Source organism: Aphelocoma coerulescens, chromosome 1A, assembly GCF_041296385.1.
Source record: "Aphelocoma coerulescens isolate FSJ_1873_10779 chromosome 1A, UR_Acoe_1.0, whole genome shotgun sequence".
Taxonomy (NCBI): Eukaryota; Metazoa; Chordata; class Aves; order Passeriformes; family Corvidae; genus Aphelocoma; species Aphelocoma coerulescens.
Window position 1 is genome coordinate 77,144,755 of NC_091014.1, and position 18,521 is coordinate 77,163,275.

At 42.5% G+C, this 18,521-nt stretch overlaps 2 protein-coding genes across 5 annotated transcripts in view; one reads left to right on the top strand and one right to left on the bottom strand.

The window, feature by feature from the left end:
* The window catches only part of PTPRO (protein tyrosine phosphatase receptor type O), a 174,446-nt gene extending 168,533 nt beyond the window's left edge, over positions 1–5,913 (bottom strand). The window contains exons 1-2 of the mRNA XM_069003568.1: positions 5,704–5,913; positions 3,812–3,880 (exon numbers count right to left, since the gene is read on the bottom strand). Coding sequence (XP_068859669.1) covers positions 3,812–3,847 — 36 coding nt within the window. The 5' untranslated portion in view covers positions 3,848–3,880; positions 5,704–5,913. The remainder of the gene's footprint in view (positions 1–3,811; positions 3,881–5,703) is intronic.
* Positions 5,914–17,404: 11,491 nt separating this feature from the next.
* The window catches only part of RERG (RAS like estrogen regulated growth inhibitor), a 96,697-nt gene continuing 95,580 nt past the window's right edge, over positions 17,405–18,521 (top strand). Inside the window, exons 1-2 of one of the 4 annotated variants that reach the window (XM_069003584.1) lie at positions 17,405–17,514; positions 18,251–18,319. The gene's annotated coding sequence lies outside the window, so the exon portion shown is untranslated. Of the gene's footprint in view, positions 17,515–17,649; positions 17,990–18,250; positions 18,320–18,521 lie in introns of those variants that run through there. The other 3 variants (XM_069003580.1, XM_069003581.1, XM_069003582.1) reach the window with 3 other exon arrangements.

Consider the following 18,521-nt stretch of genomic DNA (forward strand, 5'->3'; position numbering starts at 1 on the left):
AAATCTCCCTCCATAAATGGTTCAGTTCCAGTTTTTTACCCATTGTTTTGTTCTCTGAATTTCTTCATTTGCTTTCATCTTTTGGAGGAAAATCAAGGCCTAAGGCCTGGCTCACTCATATATGGTTGCTCGTTTACATGAGCATAGTAACTTCAATGAAGTGTCTTAAATCAAATCTGGGAAAATGATTATCTGGGTGAATGGATATGTTTATGCACTGCTGGTTTTAGGAAACTGGTCACTAGGAAAAAACCTCTTTCCTACTCTACAGTTGCATAAAACTGTACCAAAGTATATTTTTTCTCCTCTTTATGATAAAAATGATAAAAGCACAGGGTCTTTGCCAACGAGATAATCACAAGCTCTTCCTGATAACAAGCATAAACCAAGAGAGCTTAAACAAGGAAGAGAGCAAGGGAATTAAAATCCATTATTCCAATAAGGTTTAGAGGCCTGCATGTTTAATTTTTAGATGTAGCAGGTCTTTAAACAACAAATTAACAGTATTTCTGGCACAAATCTCTGAGGCAGAAATTCCATGGCATGCTAGGGAATAAATCCTCATTTGTGTGTGAGGAGGTGGAAAATTTGGGTTTCCTTTGTTCTAATTGAATTCAGAGCATATCAAAGTCAGCCCTTCACATTGCTCCTGACTTCAACTCCCAGGCGATTTCACCGTGGTTTTTTCAGTTTAAAATTATTTGCCAAAATTTTCTGAGTACTATCTTATCATTTCCACAGGGTGCTGCACTTGACACCATTTATTGCACATTGATGGGCAAAATCTGCTCTGTCCCTGCCTTCTCAAAAGGATGCAGAATGAGTGATGCAATCTCTTCCATGGAGTTTCTCTCCATAGCTCTGATGACAGCTCAGTCTAAACTTCAGCATCTGAGTGGATTTTCAGCTCACAGCAATTTTTGCAGTTAAATAGAGCAGTGGAGAGTAACCACATCTCATTGCAGAGGTAGTCAAAGCCCATCTCAGGCAAGCTGAGTAACAGAAAAACTACATAAGAAACAAAGCAAATCCTTTCAGAGTCAATCATGATTTAGGGGAAATGAGTCATCTGGCAAAAGCTCCATTCTTTATTTATCGACTGAAATGCATCCTGTCTAATCTAGTAAACAACAATACTCAAGCTCACTTTAAGGCAAATCATTCTAAGCAGATTGTTCCTACTTTCATCTCAATAAAAGTGCTAGAATTTTCAATATTTGTTATTTTTATTAAAGATACAAACTGCTTCTAATGTAGTAAATAATTAATGAATCCTGATTTTCTTCAATATTTTGAGATCTTAGTTGCTCTTTTTCAAAGAATTATTACTTGACTATCCTAGCAAAAGCCCAGGTGGCTATTGAGCAAGTATTTCTAGGGATATATTTCTGTGAGGAAAGAATGCTTCTGACTAAAGCTAATACAATTAAGGACTGTTACACATGATCCCTCAAACAAAATCTGCTTTGGTAGAAGGCAATGATAGGACGCATGTTAATTCTTTACTGTCAATATGAATACAATCTTGTGTGAGCTGTTCCTTCAGGGTATGTTTTAACCAAGACATGCAGCCGAGGCAGCCTTGAGCAAGAAAAGCAAGCTGGGCTGGTCACAGAATAGGTGCATCTTGAGAGCATCTCATTGCAGATCAGGGGTACCCCAAATAATTTGATCAGTTCCACTGGCAGCACAAGTCCCTGCTAGAGCCAGGGCCCTGATAAGCTGCCTACATTTATACTGCTCTCTGGAGATATGAGAAGATACCCTTGGTGTTGCTGCCAGATGGCTCCCAGATGCCTTTTGGTGGAAAGCAAGGCAGCCTTTGACTGCTGCTGCATGCTGGGCTCTCGCCTTGACTTGTGTCAAAATCCATCCGGACCCAAAGACTGTTCCCAGGTTCTGGAGTCAGGGTGTAGCCTAATTAAGGCAGAAAGTAAAGAATGGCTTCAAAAATATTTAGAAATCTGAATTTTTGTTCATGTCTTGTTAAGAACTGTAATTAACATCTATTTGTCTTCATGTCCCTTCCTAAAGGTGAATGTCACAGAACGTTGTTGTGGCACCTTTACTGCATGCAACACCTACAAGGAAAGCTGCTGCCTTTCATAGCAGCTGCACTTCCCAAAATGACTTGAATTGCCTCTCTGTTTATAAGGTATTGCATTATTAGTCTTTTCTGTACAGTTTCAGATCAAATATCCATCTTGTGAGCTGTTTTAATAGTTTACATTAAAAAAAGAAAAAACGCAAGAAGAACACACACAATATGAAATTCCAGATTTAATCTAACCAAAAGCCTCCATAATTCACCTTCACTAGGTGCATACTCAGTGATACATTTCTTAATTATATGATGCAAATGATTATTTTCCCCCTGGAACTCAGCCTTTTCCACCAAGCCTCACCCTGAAGGACATTGTTGCAGATAATCCATGCAGGGAGCATGTTGTTCCTCCCAACAACTTGTTCCTACAGCCATTAGGACTAATTAAAGCTCTAAGTAACCAGCAAAACCTGCCTGTTGGCAAAGTCCACAGCTCCAGGACTACATTTCATATTCCTTGCTAAAGTGAGCTCTAGCTGACAAGCTCCACTAAGGAGCAGCACAGCAGTAAAATACCTGAATCCAGGTCAAAATTCAGTCTGTCTTCAAGCCCAGCCTGTGTGTGTGTGCTCACACCCTCTTCCTTTCCTGAATCCAGGTCAACATTCATCCCCTCTGACTTCAAGCCCAGCCTGTGTGTGTGTGTGTGCTCACACACCCTCCCTTTTCCCCACATACTCTGGGATGGCGCAGTGGGAGCCTCTCCCTTCTTTCTGCCTCTTTCCTGAGCTGCACAAGAGATCGTGAGGGGCACAGACAATCTCTTTCCCCAGCACGCTGGTTTGCACGAGACTTGCAGCTGGTGCAGGGAGAAATCTCCTTGCAGCAAGAACTCCCAGGCCCACACAAGAATCCCATAGAGAGGAAACACCATGTGCTCATGCTAACCGAGATGAAGTAAAGAAAAGCCATAAATCCCATGGGTTATGAAGTCATACAACTAAAAATACTACAGGCTTTTGACACTTGTCTTCAGAGAACCCATTTTCAGCACATTTCTGCAGTCTGTCTGAGCCTGGTTACACAAGGAAAAGAGTTTTCTGCTGTTTCATTTAAGGTAGATGTGACCATGAGATAACAACGAAGAGGGGACATCACCCATGGCATACTACAAACCTGCTGGAAGATGCACTCACACATTGTTGGCCCTTTGGAACACAGAACTCCTCAGACAGTTCTTCCTTAGTCAAGCCTTAACCTTTCAGGACTTAAAAAGTTGAGATATTTCACAGAGGAAAAACCACAGTTTGTTAATTCGTTAATTTTTGTAACTAATGTAGATTCTACATAGTAAAAGCCAAACCAATAAATACCGGGGAGAGAAATTCTATCACGGAAGAAAACCACCTTCCATTTTTTCCCACTTTGCCATGATCAACCTGTCATCTCAATAAATGTATTATCTCAACCTTCAACGTGCATAAAATCTATTTTTGCAATAGTATTACAAAAACTTCAAAAATATTCACTTTAGTCACTGAATGAGCCTCCCCATCATTGCCGTTATCGAAGAATTTCAAAACTGCAACAGTCAATCCTTCCTGCAATGTACAATATTCTTCTAATATTTGAAAAACATTGGACTCTCCACATTTTCAAAGCATTCAACTCTGCCATGCAGGTCTTCAGAACAGCCAAAAGAACAATGAATTAGTTATTTTTCAACAATGGAGAAATGGACAACTTGGGACACATTTGAGTAATTACCTGTTTTGAAGGATCAGTGGCCAAAACCAATAACATGTCCTTTCAAAATACCAGTAATTGTTCTTCCATCTGAAAGAAATATGAGAATATTGTTACAGAAACAAGAAGTTTTAAGCTCAACATGACTGAACAAGTAGGTGAATCTTGGAAAGCAAAACTTTCATGTGATATCTGATTTGTGTAGTTTCTACTCCAGCCTACTCTCCTTCTATCACAAATATACTCCTGGTTTTGGACAATTATACTTCTTAAAGAGGAGAATAAAAAGAAAGGCTTTTATTCTAAGAAACTATACTGCAATTATTTTAATGGTTTAATTTTTTACCCCATTTATAGGCTATTATCTTAGTCTGTCATTAGCAATTGGTGGAAAATTTTCCTATGCATAAACAAAGTAGGCCTTATGGCAATAAGTGCTATCTTTAGAAATCTATAAAAAAATGTTTTTGTCTATTTCTGCCAGAAAGCATGACCTCTTTTTAATGATACAATTATCATAACTATTGGATATTATCATTACAGTCAACTCATGCAAGCAAGCAACTTTATAAAAAAGAATTACATAAAGGCATTGAAATACATAAAATTCAAGCTCAGAGCACCAAATCCTAGAATAATTCAGGTTGGATGCCACCTCAGCTGGTCCTCTAGCTCAGCCTCCTGCTAGAAGCAGGCTCAGCACTGAATGCAGACCTGCCTGCCCACAACTTCTTCAGCTGGGTTTTAAGAGTTTGCAAGAGCAGAGCCCACAGCCTCTCTGGGTAGCCCTTTCCAAGGTCTGATTGTCCTCAGGGTGATTTTTCCCCTTTATGTCAAGCCAGAAGCCTGCAGCACCCAGTACTGACTTTAGGGGTCCAACCCTGCTGAGCTTCAGGGTGAGACAAGTTCCAGTGTGCTCAGGGGCATGAGAACACATGACATGATGTGGAATAACTCATAAATCAGGTTGCCATCCTCACACTGGGCTGTGCTAATCTCTCAACTCTTCCAAGTTCGGAATATGCAAACTAAAATGAGCTGCAACCAACACAGTCACCGTCTCTGCTCTGCACCCCCCAACCATGGGCTAACAGATACTGTGCCTTATTTAGTCCCTGACAAATACAGGGGATGAAAACTACCATTATTCTACTACACTGAGAGTGTAGGCTAATACACTAATACAACAGTCTAGGGAGCCTAGAAATAAAAACTTCTTTTCTGCATTTCAGTCACTGATACAGTCATTGGGGAAAAAAAAAGTTAGGAGATGTAGGACCTTGGTTTTAAAGGCGGTGCTTGAATGTAAATGTTGCTGTCTGAGAACAAGAGCATCAGAGAGAAGCCTTTAGTAAGTGTAATTCAAACTCAGTCACTGAAAGCCTATTGTAAACAAACGTTTCCAACACTTTTTTCAGATGTTCCCAATTCATCGACAGAGCTTTTCAGAATTCAAGTATTAAACCAGGCAGACATAGGATCTGAAGCTTCACCACCCACTTCTTTTTGGAAATGCTCACTCAGACAGTGTTACTGTCCTAAACAACAGAGATAAAACATTTCTTATTACAATTTGGCTACAGAGATGTTCTACTGCTTCAGCAGTTTGAAACCCAACACATTACAAAGAAGCCACTAATGGTCTATCTTTGGGTGGGTTTTTTTTGGTTGTTCTGCTTCTCCTAAGTATTAAATAAAAATATTCCAAGAGCTCTGGTAAGGTCCCTTTCTAGAAGTTTCCTCCCTGCACCAGGAACTGGCTGGCTATCACATTTCAAAGCCTTACACCACACAAAGCATGCAATGAACCTTTCCTAATAAATTCAGAGCTCGTATGTAACAACAATTTGTGGTTGATGTAGCTATTAATAAATGTTTCTGCAAGTCAGCATCCCTACATAGCAGCTCCTTACCTGGCACAGGAGTGGGAAGATACCTAAGGGAATTATAAGTCGTAACAAGCAAAGGTATTAACTCCAAGAAGTTACATAGGGAGGCTAAACATCTTTGCTCCCTTTGGAAGCAGAGATCAGCATTTGCTGCTGCTAAACCAGAAATCAGGCCCTGCAGGTGTCCTGAGTTACCGGGAGGAGTCCTTCCTTTTCTCCACTAACAACAGAGCAGCACTCAAATAGATGAGTCTCCCTTCCTAAAATAAAGGCCCTCCAAAAATTATGAAACCACATCCCCAGTTTTTTGGTTGTTCACAGGGTAGTTAAAATTGTAAGTCTCTTTTCAATACATGGAAATCAGGATTTATGAACAGCCCCACTGCTAGTGGTAGTTTAGCTCTGCAGATTTTTGACCACTTAACACAGCCTTCCAATCAATCATGTGAAAAATGAACAAAATCAGGAAAATACTTCAAAATATACAGGATGAGTGTTCAACACTTGGTACAAATGAAAGAGAAACTTGCACCCCATTAGGGAAATTTCAATGCATAAACAGTGTAATATTGAAAGCTCAGTATGTTTCTTTCCATAGCATTAATCTAACAGCATTTTAATAGCTCAAAGCAGCACCTACACCAGGTTTCTCTGATTATCATTCAGAAGCAGCTTGCAAGCAATTAGTAGCTTTAAATTTCTTGGTAACCAGTAACTTAATCAGTGTTTTAACACAGTAGAAGTGTTGTAAAGAATAGATTGCTTTCTCTCTTGAAGGCAAACATTTTTACATTGGATCGTTTTCAGAGGTTATTTTTAGTTTGGCTGGATAGTTAGCAGAGTTTTGGTGCTTGTAAGATTTATATAAATCATGGAAGAAGGTGGCTTAATGATGCAGATGGCACAGGGCCATGGAATGCACATGCTGCCTGCCTTAAAAACGACATAAAATACGTTCCTCTCACCGTGGCATCCCCAGAAAACCTAAAAAGGTTTTTATCTTTGTTTCATTTGAAAGCCAGCCTGGTAATTCAAATTTCTAAACACAGACTCTGCCTTTTAAGAGGTGCCACCCTGAGCCCCATGTTAAATAGCCTGGGGATGGTCATTTTACTGAAAGGGTTGTGGTTGTCAGGGGGATAAGAGTGGAGTTTAGCACTGAGGACAACAGTGGACCTCCTTAAAGCCAAGCTGTCTACCCCATTCAGGCTCAAGAGAAAGTGCAATCAAGCCCTTTATTTAGCTGCAGGTGATGATGGTGATTGCCTCAGATCTTATAATAAAGCCCGACAGACTGTAGTTCGCAATTAAAGTGGCTGTAAAAGGTCTTGATTGTAAAAGTGGGAGGAAGACAAAACCAGGAGTTGAGACAAAGTTTCTTGAGTGAAAAACTCTTAGGAGTGACACATATGAAGCTTTTTGTGGTCTAGGAAGCAAAAAATTATCCATAGAGAAAAACTGCATACAAGACTGTACCATAAATATATATAATTTTAGTAGATTTCTCATCTTCTGTAAAAACAAGAATAAAAGCCACAGACTTTCCTGGTAGGTTACATTACAGAGAATGCCAAATTTTGAACTCGTGGAGAGGAGTCCCACACCTCCAGCTGCAGGACAGTCACTTCTTGGGAAATAGGGATTGACCTTGAGAACTAAACCTTCAACATTTCAGTTGGAAATTGGATTTGTTTGACCAATAGTAAATGGCTCCATCTAAGCTACTTAACTAAAATCACTTCACAGCCAATGGGAAAAAAAACCAAACCAAAACAAAAAAAAGGAATGTGCTAAACTCAATGGATCTCACCAAAATAGGTGCCTTTGACTCTAAGCAGAGGTAGGATGCCTGTGACCAGTCTCCAGATAGGTGAGAAGGGTTGTTGGAAGTAGATTATGCCAGCAGTAAATTGTTAGGTTTAACTGAAGCACTGGAGCATCCACGATGCCTTCAGAGACAGAGAAGATGAAGTCAGAGGTAACTCCATGGACTGCAGAAAATGAGCTCAGTAGCTTGGACTAGGTGTGTGTTAAATGGCTAAAGGTAAATGAAATAACCCAGCCACCCCTGGCTGTTTTGAGCAGGACACCGTGAGCAGTCACACCCAGCGTGGGGATGATGCCTTTTCCTGGTCTTAAAATTAAAAGTCAAACAGGGTTAGAAGGGAAAAAGGGATTTTACCTTGGTGTTTATTTTAAGGATCCTTAGGGGCACACGTCCAGGTCATATGCATCGAGATGCACCCCGCTGAGTCTATCCCCAAAGATCTGGTACAACATTATAGGTGTTACTAATTAGCATGTCTATCAAAGATTCCCCAATGAGAGGCTCGAGTGAGCCCCCCTCCCCAAGGAGCCTTCCCCTGGATGGTTCTATCTTGGTTTACAGAATGTGTTCTGGAGAGGACCTTGGGCTCTGGGGCACACTGATCCCTACCTACAAAGCTTCTAAAATGTTGAGTCTCTCAGCTTGACAACCAAGTCCAAGAATGTAGGCAAAAAGCACTGGGAATACGGAAGATGTAAAAAGGTATAACAGGGGTATAAAAGAAAAGGCAAAAAGTCATCATGGCATCAGGGACACCACTTGCAAACACTCTCCACATATGATAATGCACTCTGGCTGCTCTCTCAGCCTGTTTTCTGACTGAATCACGAGAGGTAACACCACAAAGCAGCCTGGACACAGACACACATGCACCCCAAAGGTGGGATGGATGGTAGGAGGCCCCTCGGTCTGGCAGCCTGCTCGGAACCATCTGACACGGAGCGAGTATTTACCAAATCCTGAATCGCCGCTCTCGGAGCATCAGCCCGGTATGAGAGATGTCAGATTCCACAGCCATTAATTAAACCACTCAAAAGATGAATACTGATCCAATTAGCAGTAATTTTAGGCAAGAGCTGGCGTTCTCAAAAGCAACGGAGAACGCAGAAAACGTGCTTAAGAATTCTTCATTAATATCATGGCCTCTTAAAGCCTTCCTAAACACACATCAAAAAATTTGGAATGCCAATACCTTTTAATATTTAGCATAGTTGTGCTCCTGAATAATAACTGTATGAAGAAGGTCTATAATTAGGGGACATCAGGAATTTCACTGTAAACTGGAATAGCCTGTCAGGCTAAGATTTCTCTTTCACAAACTCTTGGAATTGCAATGACAGGAGTTGGTTTAATGGATAAAAGATAGTGATACTGCTGCTTTCTTGTGTTACTGATCTTGCTTTTGTTTTAGTTTATTTTAAGTTTATTTTTAGTTTATTTTTCTTAGTTAATTATTATTTAAAATATCAATTATTACTTATTAATTATTATTTCTTGATTACTATAATTAATAAATAATATTAATCAATATTAATTTTTTTCGTTTGTATTTAGTTTATTTTTTAGTTTGTTTTGCTTTTGTTTTAGTAAGTGATGAACTTCTATGTTACTAGTAATACTTCAAACCATTTCTATTCACTTTCAAACATGTTGGCACCTCCTTGTTTTGTCTCAAGGACAGCAGTGAGCTGTTGTTTTGGTGTTTCAGTCTGCAACATGACAGAAAAGTCTTAGCCTTTCATTCTTTGCTACAAGGAGTTCAGATTAACTCTGTCCTTTGCCAGATGGAAATAGAATATATAAACAGAAGTCATCTTGACTGTGGAAAAGGTACTGGTGTTTTTTGTTTAAGATTTCACAGTTTAGAGTAAATTTAATCCACACCAGCCAAAATACTATAAAATTCTTATAACTAAGCTATTTCATTTGATATATTCTTTCTCAGTGCCCATTTGCTCTGCACCTGCATGCGTTAAGAGGCTAAACAGCAATCTTGTGTGACTGGAGAAAAAGTGCTATTTCATTCCTGAGACAGAACGTTCAAGTAACAAATAAAAAAAACAATGTACCATTGGACAGCATGTTCTTTAACCATGCAAGAATATTGCAGCTCTATTCATTGCTCTAAATTATAAGTTTCCTGTAGAATTTTTTTTTCTAGCTGAAGCCGAAACAAAAAATAAGTTAAACTGATTTAAAGTATTACCTCTAAGTATTTCAAAATGAAACATCTATTCTTTTAATCTTTTTTCTGATTACATGCCAGAACATCTAATGAATTTTTAAAATACATTATTATTATGGATGATACCATACTCATTAAAGGTATAGTACAGGCATTAGAGAATAGTGTTTCTTAAGGAGCACACTTCATTGTGTTCCTGCAATCTTACCATCAGTGGATACTGAAATAATGAACAGCTTAAATAAACTAGTGACTGCTTAGTTAGTTAATCTCCATAAAAATTACACTGTTACACTGTTTTCCATGGGATTTGTGTTTATATGAAGATGGGAACCCTGGGTAAAGAACTAGAGACTTAATCTTAGGGGGGTTTTTTCTGCTGTTATAATTACTGCTTTTTATTGAATCCTTCAAGCTGTGCCACCAGTTGAGCAGGGAGTCCACAGGAATTTAACAAGTGCTTTAAAGATTCCTGAAATTTTGGCATTACTAGTTGTTTTTTAAAATAGGTCCTTTCAGAGTTTCTCCACCTCACAGGATAACATGCTGGGAAATTTGGGCTTGTAACACCAATTTTTTTAACATTTTCTGTTCTTTCCTTGGAGGGTATCTCTGACTGCTTCTCTCATTCTGTTCTAGCAAACTTTTATGTGGGTTTATTAATCACTCATTTACAAATGGTGCCTAAAGGACTTTGTTGATGCCCGAAACTTTCAGTGCACACGCAAAGTCTCAGAAACCAGTTCCCAGAAACTCTGACAGGTAATATGATAACAGTAATTAGTACACAAAAGCCAGACTGATTAGCAATAATGATTTCCAGATGAGGATGGATTCCCCACCAGCGCCATCACCTCGTGTCTTGCAGTCACAGAGCAGCACAGAAATGCTCAGCATCTGTTACCAGCTACAAATATCTCCTGTACTGCTGGAAGAGCTGATTACCTTCACCAGCTGTGCCCTGAACAGAGAGGAGCCTGAGGCTCCTAAATTCCTTGATCACCTTATACATCATGAATTCAGGGACAGTTCTAAAAAAGTGTTTAGGTGACCCTAACATGTCAAGTATTTCAATAGTTGGTTGGGTTTTTTCTTGTAGAACTTGCACCCAAGTATTGGGGAGAAAAGTGGCGATATAAATCCCAGTGAATCACTCTCTAAAACAGCATCAAAGAGAAGGAATACACTTTAAGGCAAAATACATAGTCCAAGCACACATGGGAGGAGAGAAGAAATCATTCAGCCCCCAACAGCCCTGGGCAGGTGAATCAGATCTGAGTTTGCAAGACTCGTGGACAGCAGATCATCCAGTCCCTGACTGAAAAGTGTACGTACTACTTTTCCTTCAGGATGTTCACAAGATGTGTCACCATCCCATGGATGTGAATTGCACAGAGGCCATTCCAGCTGCAGAGTGCTTGGATGCACAAAGGTTGGTTCCCTACCACACACTCACTGTCCCTGGGAGACAACTGGTGGATTTGGATAGATGGAGGACCAAGATACGAAAATATTCCTTAGCACGACAGGCAGTGGTCATAACATATTTGCAGACAAACATTTATCAAACTGATGTTAGGTATTACAGCAAGGAGGACTTTTAAAGGCTAGACTTGAAGGAGGATGATGAATTATCTCTGTGTGAGCCCCTCCCAAGTGCAGCAGACAGGACAGGGGAAAGCACATTTTTGGACAATTTATAAACATTAATGTGTCTCTTGGGCCAAGGTGGCATTCCCACAAAGCAGTGTATTGTCACACACTGTAAGGACAGGCAGACACACTCGAAGCTAAGGAACAATCCACACTCAAGATTTACCTTGCAGTGCATTCCTGAGCTCGTTTATACCCAGGCCCTGAGAATGGACTTGCATCTGAAGGATTTGGTAGGAAAGAAGTCAGGATCTGATCAGGTATAGATAAAGATTCCTGCTTAAAATCCACGTCAGCCTATGTCTCTCCTTGCTACAAGTTCAGAACTGTTTTATAGAACATGGAATGGCCCCAGTGAAAGAAACAGGGAATATGCTTGCCAAGACACTCTTCTGTGAAAGGGGAAAGCCACTGCTTGGATTCAGAATAGAAGATGGACGAGTGTCCTCCTGCCTCTCCAGGCATGCCATGATGACTGGCACTGCAGTGTGCTGAAAGCAGCTGCTCCTCAGTCTCACCTCTTGAACAGACCTGTGTCTCCTCCCTCCTAGGTGTGACTATGCTCCAAACCCGGCAATCACTCAGTGTCTTGAAGATATTAACAATGGCAGCAATTTCCCCTTCCCATTCTCTTGATTAAACAGAAGGAAGGAGGCAGAGAAAAGATGAGAGACATAAAACTCCAGATGTTGTCAACACCAATATCAGGTTCCACCAGAGGATTTGAACACTGGAGCAATGACGAATTACAGTGGGGTCCCTGCAGCAATCCAGATTGCAATCATAATACCACTGAGGAAGAAAAAGGGCTAGCATTCATTAATGTGAATGGCAAATGAATTTATGGCAATTTCCACTGGTCCTTTCAAAGAACATGAATACATCTGTAAGAAATTAAGATGACACACCAGTGTAACTCATTCATTAATAAAGTCTGGGATTGCACATTTGTTGCTAAATTTGTTGCGTTTGTTACCAGTGGGTTTTAATTCTGTGAGTGTACTTTATTAAAACCATAACACAAATCTCTCTAGCAGAAGAGTTCTAGCCTGTGTGCAGACTATTCTGTAGGTGATTTAATTTTTAGTTTAAACTTATTTTGGTGCAGAAACTGAACTTGTTTGGGTTTACAGTAAGCAGATATTTAATCATTACAAAATATGTGCAAGAGAGTGACAGTCACCCTGCTTTCTTTTTGATGATACAGCAATTATATTTACATTAACAAAAACCTATTAAACAATTTCTCTGTGATCTGAGGAAGTGTGGAGGGAGAAATAACAATACCAGAAGAGCGAAACCTCAGCAAAGAGCAAACCAAATAATAACACACCAAGGCGTGATGGAGTCAGAGCTGTCACAGCTGAGTGTGGACTCTCAGCTTGCCCATTTTTAAGGACAGACTCTCAGGACACAACCTATTGAATGGCTGAAGAAACAAAGATTAGCAGAATTTTAACTTGGGCAATATGAAGGGAATGTGTTGGCCATGTGTTACAAAACATGAGCGAATACCTCGCTCCTCTACTTGGCAATAGCTCCTGCTGAGCTGTGCCTCTCAGCTTTGCTCATGTATCACTGTTAAATACACCTGATAAAAATCTTGCTACTGCAAGAAACCCAAGCTGTGTATTTACATCTCTGCACAAACGTGCCAAATGCCTACTGAGACAGAAGGTCTGCGTTAGGACATAGCACAGAGGCATTTGCATGTGTGAGATCCACACCGTGCTGTGAAGAGCATCCCATGATCACCTCCTGTGCCCTGTTTTGGCACCTCATGGAGCCAAATGGGAGGAAAATGTTGAAGCCTGGGTTCTGCACAGTGCACCTTCACGTGGTACTGATGGGGAAGTTGTACCTCCTTTGGCCACTCCATTAAGCCTGCCTATGTAAGGCTAAACACAAACAAATACAGGATTGGGGTCTTATTTGTTCCACTAGAAATAAACACTTCAAAGGAATAAAGCCTGCATTGGGTATTTGATTTTTCTTCTATACATTGAGGAAAAAGTGGAGAGGAAAAGCAGTTATAAATGCTTAGCTTACACATAAGAAAACCCATCACTATAAACTCAGCATTTCATAAGCTACCAGGGAAAGTAGGAGAAAATGCCATATTAATTTAAAACAGCAATATTTCATATTGACTACAAGCCAAGCTAACAGCAAAGTTTATCCATAATTTAATGACAAAGTTGCAATATTTTCCACTGTGCTAGATTAGTGTAACTGAGCAGATTTATGTACATTGCTGAGAGCCAACACAAAAACATTTGGAAGATATTCTCTGAAAATTAAGAAAACAATCTGAATCTTTCCCTGTGAACCTTTAGTAACAGCTGCAAATATTGTGTTAACATGCTATTTATTGGGTAGTTTTTCTACTAGTTATAAACTATCATCTCAGCTCCCAACAGAAGGGCTGGAAGGAAGGGTGAAAAATAGACCAAGTCACTGATCTGCCTTTTAATGCAAGGATCCAGCTCTGACCAGATATTCAGGACAGGACAGGATATCCTGTTCTAGACCAATCCTCGAGGCAGGTCTGGGCTGTTCTCCACAACAGCAGCAAAGACAATAATCCTGAGTTCAACAGCCCCTTCCTTACTGCAGGAATGGTACCAGAGGAGTCTGTTCCCTCCTCCATGCCACCAGTGGCATGATCTGCTCTACACTTTGTACACACTTGGACTCAGTTGCACAAAGGTGCTCAGAAGAGGAAATGCCACTCAGTTCCACAGGATTCAGAGACTCCTAAATAACCTCCTGAAATCTGTGTCTTGTTTTTCGTCTCTCATGAGCCTCAACAAACCCCGTGCCCAAATCTCATTTTGGAAGTTGCTTAAACCTACAAAATTGCTGTCTACAATGGGATTTCCAAAATGAAAAAACAACCCAAACAACCCACACCTTCAGCTCCTTTCCTGCTCATATGTCTTCTTCATATATTAGCTGTCAGGCCTGCAGTGTCACACCAGTCCTCTCTCCCACCTTTCAAGAATCGAATGTCATTGGCTTTCACCAAAAAAAAACACCTTCAGAAAACACACCAGAAGCATCCACGATGAAAAAATAAGCCAGTGGAAGTACTTGATGTTAAACAAGTAGCACCTTCAGACCAGGCAGAAAGAACCCTCTGGACTTTGCCAGCACCTGGATACATCTTATTAAGCCTGTAAAGTATTATTTGAAATTGTGAGTCTTTCTAAAATACTTCTGGCTACTGTAACTGCTTGGATGAATCTCTGTTAATCAATCCTGAAACAGAATTTTGCCTTGACTTAAGAATATCTGGCTGCATTGGCATTTCAAGCTGTTCACGCTCCTATTTCATTACCTGCTCCTCAACCATCAAGGTTTCTGGTGAAGAAGGGTTGTCCAAAGCTCAGACTGCAGTCCAAAGCTTAGACTGCAGGCATTTACTAGACCACAAATGAACCCAAATCCTTGTTTTGGACCACTGGTGGCATCTTCCTAAGTAAAAAGGGGTGCAGCCAGGTTATCAGGGGAGCTAAGCCAGATATATGCCACACCATGCAGCTGCAGCCACAGTTTCCATGTTCACAGCATGGATGGGACCAGCTCTTCAGCAGTGACATATCTGCTCTGCCTGGGCTCCCCAAGGGAGAGGAGGTCTCCTGCTCTGCCCTGTAACAAGGCTCAGTGTTGCCCACAGGAGTCACAGAGCCACGGACAAACTCACTGATGACTGTGGCTAGAAACACTTCAGTGCTTTGACAGCTGTAGAAAAGGAGCCTGCCAAGAGCACTGAGTTTCCCTCAACTTCATTTCAGCCAGTAATTCCCATAAGATATCCATCTTCTTGTGCTGGGATTGCTCTTTCTCCTGGTGAAACGAGAATAATATTTTTAAATACACCAAAGTGCTATTTTCAAAAATTAATTAAGCTGTGAAACACTATGACTCATTAAGAGGCAAAAGGGAGAAATCTAAGATGCTTGGCTCTGATGGATGGGAAAGAGGGTTCTCCTGATTTTCTGCTGGGTCAGGCTGAATTCAGACTGACAGCACACGGATCATCAGGAATCAGACCCCAGCATTGCTTCCCCTCTCCCAAATTTTCATAAAATGGAAGGGCAGAAAAGGAACCTCCCATCCTTCAGGCAGTCAGCCACGTGATGGACTTCACTCACTGATCTCATTACCCATGCCAGGGTAACACCCACAAGCATATTTTTTGATCAGCACAAATGGCAGAACTATTGAGAAAATATACCATTGTCAGCCACAACAACCAAAAAACTGCTGCTTATGACAAAGCAAGGTGGCCCTTGATCTACAGGACTAAAGACTAAGGCTTTCAAAATCCATTTTGGGTAGGAAAAAACCACCCCAAAACTCACCAACATTGTGAAACACAGAGTACACAGAAAACAAATAGCAACTGGAGCACTCCTGGACCAGTCTTGGGTCTCAACCCTCTGAAGCCTTTGCCTGTGCCCACAATTAGTGTTTACTGAATTCTTATGCCTTGGCACCAATAAGAGACTTCAGCACAAGCTGACTGCACAGCCACTGGGATTTTAATGACCAATAAATTATCTGCTGTTTTGGAAAAGCCAGTTATCGTATTTAATTTGACAGCCCCATGCAGGGTGAATTCCATAGACATAAAACAAATGTCAGGCCTCGAGACTAACACACATTTCCCCAGATGCAAAGTACACATTAGTTGCTCTCTTAGGAGGATGGAAAAAGCTAATCCCTCTAAATTATGCAAACCAAGCAGTGAGAGAAGCCTTTGCTTTTAAAAAATAAAGCATAAACCACACTACTGCTTTCCCATCTGCCTTCTAATTTTTGTTAGGCTTTTGGGGTGTTTTTTTTTGTTGTTGTTGTTGTTGTTTTTTGGTGGGGTTTTTTTGTTTGTTGTTTTGTTTTTTTTTTTTTTGCTTTTCCGTGATATCCAATGCAGCTATTTTAAGATCTGCTCCTGAGTGCCTGCAACTGGCACTTCTGAGAGGGAATTAGGTTCTCATTTCTTCTCAGGACTGCCACCCTGCCCCCTAAACGCTTATCCTGCTCCTGTAGAGAGAGACTTGGACCGTGGAAATCTTTTCCAATCCAACTTCTATTTAATTTTGTACGAAGGAAGACAGTGAGGGGGAAGCTTTTTCTTCCACTCATCTGATATCTCATTCAGATCTGAGTTGGAACAGAAACAGAGCAGGAACATCCACTGAACTCTAAGTGCTTTCCAGCTCTGGTTCACATCTGTTACTAATGTATCTTTACATTACTGGATAGTTTAATAAACAAGGAAGTAAGAGCTGTCCGGTGAATTCGGTCCTATCCATTTCAGAACTTGATCCCCGCCTCTGACACGAACCTCTTGCAGAGGCTGAGGTATTTACATGATTCGTTCTGCCCGTTTGCAAATCGAAATAACAAACACTTTCTTTTGCCATAAGCCAAGCGGGGAATTCGGGAGGAAACGCTCAGAGTAAGAAGTTGGTGCTACTGGAAAGCAGTCTGATGGGGCAGCAGCCCTGCTGTCACTTTGCTGTCACACGTGTCGGGACAGGAGAGACTGGCTCTGCACAGCGTGGCACTGCCTGGTTCTGGTGAGCAGCACCGAGGGAGAGAGAGAGGGAAGGAGAGCACTTGAGATGTTAAAATAAGCTGCGGAGCATCCTCGGCCGGACGAGCTCTTACTCAGAATCCATGCAAGTGAACAGCAGCCGCTGTCCCACATAATTAAAGGCTGCGGTACCGCCGAAGGCGCCGATTACAGGGCTGCGTCCGTTCCTCTCGGGCACCGCGCCGGGCACGAGTTACGCTCTCGGGACGCTACCGCGAGGGACGGAGCAGCCTGGCCGCCCTCCGTGTCCCGCCCGGCGCCCGCTCCGCATCCCTCCCGCTCGGCTCCGCATCCCTCCCGCTCGGCTCCGCATCCCTCCCGCTCGGCTCCGCACCCGCCCGGTGCGCGCTGCTCCCGGCGGCCCGCAGGGGGCGCGGCAGGTCCGCGCGGGCGCGGCGGGCGCTGCGGAGCCGCGGCCGGGCGGAGGGGCGGAGGGGCGGGCGGCCGCTCCGCATTGTGCGGCCGCTCCGCATTGTGCGGCCGCTCCGCATTGTGCGGCCGCGCCGCTGCGCCGGCGGGAGCGCCCGGGGCCGGGCCGGGCCGCGGCGAGCAGCGCGCACCGAGGTGAGCGCCGGGAGGGCGGCGCGGGGCTTCCCGGCGGGTGCGGGCACAAGGGAGGATGCGGCGCGGGGGGCGCGGTGCCCGCAGCGTGCGGGGCCGGGCAGCGCCGGGGGCCGCAGCCGCGGGAGCCGCCCTGCGCCGGGCGGGCGGGAGGCACCTGCCCGGAGCCGTGGGGAGCAAAGCCCGCCCGCAGGGACGGAGCCGGCGGCCAGGAATCGGTACCTGCACGGAAATGTGAAACAGAGCTGCGGAGCGGGGCAGGAGCGCGGCAGCGGTTCTGCTGCGGGCGGCCGGGAGCTCTCGCGGGAGGCAAACACCGGTGTCCCAGTCCCTGAGTGTCCCATCCCGCCACGTCCCGAAACAGTTCGTGCCTCTAACTGTGCGTCCAGAGTGAGAGTGATCTGCTACTTACTCTTAGGCAAAAGGAATCGGGAGCATTTAGCCGTCAGAGATGAATCGGGACCGTTCTCGATGTAAGGTGTCTTTACTTTTTCTTTTTACAAGCGTTTACGTATAGGAAAAAGCCTTAGGGTTTGTTTTTTTTTTTTCAAGAAATATGTTAGAAATGCATTTTGCTGTAGAGCGAGGAGTGCTGACATGGGAAGCATCCTACGCCACTGTTAGAATTCACGGCTAAAGTGGGTACTTCAGCTCATCAGCAAACCCGTAACGGGTAGCATTCACACGTGAAGTTCTACCCCGCTTTAAGGGGAGACCGAGTATTTGACGTTTTATTCAGGGCTGACGATCATCATCATCACGATTGCCATGTTTTCACGGAAGATTTTAAAGCATTCTACAATGACAGGTATGGTTATAGATTTTACTGTCCAGGTTAGCAAAATCAAGGTCATGCAGCAAAACTGTGAATATAGGTAATTCCCATGCTCGAAGTGCAGTACCAGAAACTCTGGCATCCTTTTGCTAACCCCATGCTTTGCTGAATGTTTATGTATGAGCTCAGGCAGCTTAAAAAGGAGCACTAGAGAACTTTCTAGGTATGGATTTGT